The sequence below is a fragment of the Bombina bombina genome, chromosome 4 (genome assembly GCF_027579735.1).
Source record: "Bombina bombina isolate aBomBom1 chromosome 4, aBomBom1.pri, whole genome shotgun sequence".
Classification (NCBI taxonomy): Eukaryota; Metazoa; Chordata; class Amphibia; order Anura; family Bombinatoridae; genus Bombina; species Bombina bombina.
Window position 1 is genome coordinate 638,852,782 of NC_069502.1, and position 5,777 is coordinate 638,858,558.

A 5,777-nucleotide genomic window follows, 5' to 3' on the forward strand; every position below is an offset into this window, starting at 1 on the left:
CCCCAGTCCTGACTGCCCCTTCCCAAGAAGAGTGAAATTGCCCGGCAAGTGCTGTGAAGAATGGGTCTGTGATCAGCCTAAGGAGCAAACCATGGTCGGACCTGCTCTGCCTGGTAAGTTGTGATTTCTGTCAAGCTTCAGCTTTCCACCTACAATGTAATTCAGTATGTTTTAGTATTATAGCTAAATGAATTAAATGCTGTGGCACTATATCATGCTACATACAGCTGTATATATAGAAACTATTTCAAATGATTTGCCATTGAGTGGTGAATTAAAATGTATATTAGCTTTCCTAGGTGTATGTGGAACATTGTGTTGCTAGGCTAGGATCTAACACAGTGTTCTTTTTTCTTTCCTTAACAGCATTCAGACTAGAGGAAACTTATGGTCCCGATCCTTCCCTGATTCGTGCCAACTGTCTGGTGCAGACAACTGAATGGAGTGCTTGCTCAAAGACTTGCGGCATGGGCATCTCTACCAGAGTCACCAATGACAATGAGTATTGTAGACTGGAGAAACAGAGCAGACTCTGCATGGTCAGACCTTGTGAAGTAGACCTTGAAGAAAACATTAAGGTAAATAGAGTGGAGCTAATTATCAATAACTTTCAATAAAAATTATATAGTTTTATATCTTATTGTGCTTGAGAGTATGACGTTATGGTACAATGAACATTTATAGGAAAATTACATTGTATATATCTATTATTATATCTATATATTTAGCAGAGCATTTTATCTATCACTATTATGTATATGTGTACCTATCTATGTGTGTGTATGTGTATATATATATATATATATATATATATATATATATATATATATATATATATATATATATATATATATATATACACATACACTTACACACACACCTATCACTGTAGTTTAGCATTTTACCATTTAAGGGAAACGTTAATAATAATAAGCTAAATGCTAAAGATAGCCCAATTTCCATTGTAAATTCTTACTAGTCCAAGAGTAGTTGATATTTCAAATGTAGTTAAGAAGATAAGACAAATATTCTAAAATCTACTTGTTATATGGAACATTTTGATGAATAAGCTCTATAGGTTATTTTACTTCCCTGACATTAAATATTTCTTTATAACTGGTTTATCATAAAGGATATTGCATCAGTGCATAATATTAAGAATAAAAACCTGTAATTCCAGCAATGAAATCTAACATGACTTCTTTTCTTTATTGCAGAAAGGTAAAAAATGCATCCGCACTCCTAAAATCTCCAAACCAGTCAAGTTTGAGCTTTCTGGATGCACCAGTATAAAAACCTACAGAGCTAAGTTTTGTGGGGTCTGCACTGATGGCCGCTGCTGCACTCCTCACAGAACCGCCACACTCCCCGTAGAGTTCAAATGCCCTGACGGTGAGGTCATGAAGAAGAAGATGATGTTCATCAAGACATGCGCATGCCACTACAACTGCCCAGGAGACAACGACATCTTTGAATCCATGTACTACAGAAAAATGTATGGGGATATGGCATAGAGCCACAGAACCACACTTAAAAACAGACTATTTGACTTGAAATGACTTTGCATCTCATTGATAAAACATAATTTTATAGCACAAGAAAGTATTTAAGAATGTTTAAAGGAAAAAAAAAAAAGTCTTTATTTTTAAGACTTAAATTTTGAATGACCCCAGCCGTTGGTTTGAAGAATCTAAGACGAACCAGCCACAGCAGCTGTGCTGGGTATAATGTAGTGTCACTGTATGTGCCATAACACTGTTCTATGGCAGTATTCACTGAGCACGGTGATGTACATGGTACCCAGTCATGCAACTGGAAAAAAAGCTCTTAATATTTTTATATATATGATGAACTGGCAAAGAGTCAGTGACAGCTGGTGTGTATACCCCGAGGTATAGTTGTCCTTTAGGGATGGCTTTATTTAAGTACCTCTGAGTATAGTTGTTGAATGGGAAATAAAACTATGTCTGTTACAAGACTGGAAAGGTTGTATTAGGAAACATTTTCTGCCGCAACCTTGCTTTTTATTGTTATTGTACATAGTGTATATATATTTTTGTACAGTTATCTAAATTAACTTAAATTTTCATGTTCTTCATTTTTTTTACAATGCTTTAATATGTGGATGTTAATCTGTTTTTTTGAATATTTTTTTTGTTACCAATATGTAGTTCCTTAATGCTTGTCAGACAAAGCATACAGGGCAGGAAATTGATACTCTGATGGAAATATAAGTAATTGGAACTGGAGAGTGGTCAGATAAACATGAGATATTTTCTATATATCACCTTTTTGTATTACCTGTGTTAAAAACAATTGTGTGACCAGATATTTCCTAAAGTAATTTTGTAAGTGAATATCCAGAATCTGATAAGTTTCCATTTCAGATCTTTAATTTCTGGCTTTGATAATGACTGTTCTTTTTTTTTCAACAACGTTTAATGTGTTGAGAAGTGTGACCAAAAGGTACATGTTTGCACTTTTCTAGATTAAAAAAATAAAATTTTATTTTTTATATAAACAGTTTGTGATTATCCTTTTATTCATACCAAGATACTAACATCATCCAAGTTGTCTAGACATGCATACTGAGTGTTTAAGCTAAGCAGAAGAAAAACACAGTCATCTTATAAATAAGATTTTACAGATCACTTTCCAAACATAGCTGGAACACCTAAACTTGAATATTGCCAGAAAATAATGCTAAACTTATACCCACTGCAAATCTACTTTTGATAACATTTAAACACCTTTTACATTTGAGGTGCATGTTAAAAACAAACATGCCGTTTTTAGATCTAAAAACAAATGACTTCCTATAGAAAATTATACTAATTAGTCATTATTTATAAAGTTTGCATTATCTGCAGCTCTTAAAGGAAGACTAACCGCTTAGACTACTTGGCTTGATTTTGAAATTGAGGATTATTGGTACTTTATCCTCTTTATTTACTTGGGTTTTCTCAAATTAACTGAAATCAGACCATGCCTCTGTATGAAAAACACTATTTATATATAAGCTGGTTGTCTTTTGCAGTGGATAAATTCTAAACATTGAATCACAAATGATGTGTCACAAAAAAACAAGCAAACTAGGACCAGTCAACACATTAGATTTGCATAATCAACAAATGCAAGATAACAAGACAATGCAATAGCACTTAGTCTGAACTTCAAATGAGTAGTAGATTTTTTTATAACAAATTTCAAAGTTATATATATTTCCACTCCCCTTGTACCATGTGATAGCCATCAGCCAGTCACAAATGCATATACGTATAGTCTGAATTCTTGCACATGCTCAGTAGGATCTGGTGACTCAAAAATTGTAAATATAAAAGACTGTGCACATTTTTTTTAATGGAAGTAAATTGGAAAGTTGTTTCAAATTACATGCTGTATCTGAATCATGAAAATTTAATTTAACCTGAGTGTCTATAATGTATAATGGTTTTAGTATATACATACACACAGTTTTTTTTTCCCATGTGCCTTGAGCTGTACATTTTTAAACACACATACAGTTTGTTTTAATTTCATAAAAAATGTCTGTAAACATAAATCAGCATACAGTCATGTAATACAACAGCCAATGAGGGGCTTAGTAGGTTATAATACAAAAAGAGTGGGGTTGCTTTCACTAAAATGACACTGCAGTTGTCTCATGGGAACTCTTTATATTCTACCTCCTTCAACTGCTATACCCTCAGCAACCACTACAATGCAATATAGTACACAAAGCCCCCCCTTCAAAATCTGCCCCAACACATTTTCTTATACACCAAGAATAAAAATACTTCACCAAAGTGGAAAATCTTCCTAACTTCTAAGGGACACACTGCATCATCCAATTAATTCAATATCCTCCTCCCAGTACAAGGGACCCTCTACACAATCACACTATATCAACCCCCCCCCCCCCCCACAACCCCGGGTCCCTAGTCCCCTTTAAAATAAAAATGTAGCCAATTAAAAACAAAACCCTAAAAAATGAAATACCATATTATGCAACCAATCAGAAGTGCATAAGTGAAGATGAATAAATAATTATATTTAGAAATATTTTTCACTTTCAATGCAGAAAATACAGGGTGTTATTTTCCTCTTTAGTTGCTCACTGCAAGAGAAACTTTAACCCCATAAAACAGCAACAAATCTTCCACACAATGTAACCACCATATGGAAGAAGAGTGGATTCCTATCTTTCAAATAAAAAGTCACATTGTATAACAGCATCTAACAGGCACTAGAAAACCCATTTAAGCACCAAAATAGGTCAATTGGACAGTTATTACATAGGAGAGGAGTCTTTGCTTTCAACTGAGTGGTTACACACCTAGGTGCCTATCAAGTGATCATCATAAAATACCCTTTTTATCTAAGAAAATACACATTTGAGGTTATCCCAATAAACTAGAAAAATAGGTGAATGAAAAGATAAGGTGATATCATATGGTGCTAGGTTGTTACTTTTTGCTGTCCTGAGAGAGAGTTTGAGCAGGGGTAAAAACATACATTGTCAAAATTAGTTGTCAACTTTTTTTCTGAAATCAGAAATTGTGACATTTCTAAATGATATGTATTCTAATAATACATATTTAGATTTTCTATCCCTGCACATTATTTTCTATTTTGCAATTCTAAATTATATTTAACAATATTGGTATATAAACATAAATGCTGTTGTCTGGAGGAAAATTGATAAAAATAAATAAATTGAATCATACAGTGATTTCAGAATTTATAAAGCAATGACTCAGACACTGTTTCGTGTATTATTTCTGGAGAGTGGTGCCTTGGTTTATTTGGGTATATATATATATATATATATATATATATATATATATATATATATATATATATAAATTAGAGAATCTGCTGAAAAATTCCAATCCAATTCTTTGTGTTGGTTACTTACTGGAATTTGCTGCACACTGCTTCAGCACAGAGGTATGAAATAGATATGTAGTGAAGGTGGTTAAAGATTCCAGACAGTATATAATTCATATAAATATAGTATATAAGTAGAAATAAAAACTATTTTATGTGTGGAGCGTCCCTTAAGCTTTAAGCAATCCATTTTGTGAGATTTAAAAAAAAAAAAAAAAAATCAATTATAAGTGCTTCTGTTTTTGGATGAAGCTATATTATAAATTCTTTATTACCTATGATTATTGCAATTTACATTATTTTTCCAATAACTGTACTACACTTATGAGTGAAGTGAAATTAGCGGCTTGTATAGGTAAGTGGCTCTGGGCTATTGAGGCATCTAAGATAGAGGGAACACAAGCTTTTTTGGAGTGAAGGTGGCATTTAGTTTAGGGGAAAAAAAGTTTGTTTTCTCCTTTGCTTGTTATGTCTGCCACCTAGTGGTCAGATGGTATAATCCGTAGGTAGTTTTCAGCAAGAATGAACCATTTTCTTGTTATTTTACAAATGCCAATACTTGTTGTTTTGTGAAAATTATGCCATAATTAAGGATTTATTGTTTTAATGATAATTATACTGATTCTAGTGTTTCATAGATTTATTCACACATTCGCTGTGGTGTAATGCCAGTCAAAGTGGCAGGAAGGAAGTTCACATAGAGAAGGAGACATACAGTATATTAGTTGTTTAAAGGTAAAATAAACTTAAAGGGACATTGTGCACTAGATTTTTTTTGCATAAATGTTTTGTAGATAATCATCCATTTATATATCCCATCTGGGAGTGGTTTTGTAAACATTTAAAGTTTTGCTTATTTGTAATTAACATTGTGCTGATTTTCAGAC

The 5,777-nt window shown here is 32.8% G+C and overlaps 1 protein-coding gene across 1 annotated transcript in view; it reads left to right on the forward strand.

The window, feature by feature from the left end:
• Positions 1-2,521, forward strand: part of CCN2 (cellular communication network factor 2) — a 4,048-nt gene extending 1,527 nt beyond the window's left edge. The window contains exons 3-5 of the mRNA XM_053710675.1: positions 1-113; positions 367-578; positions 1,218-2,521. The exon at positions 1-113 is cut by the window's left edge and continues 139 nt beyond it. Of these exons, the coding sequence (XP_053566650.1) occupies positions 1-113; positions 367-578; positions 1,218-1,514 (622 nt within the window). The 3' untranslated portion in view covers positions 1,515-2,521. The remainder of the gene's footprint in view (positions 114-366; positions 579-1,217) is intronic.
• The last annotated feature ends 3,256 nt before the right edge of the window (positions 2,522-5,777 follow it).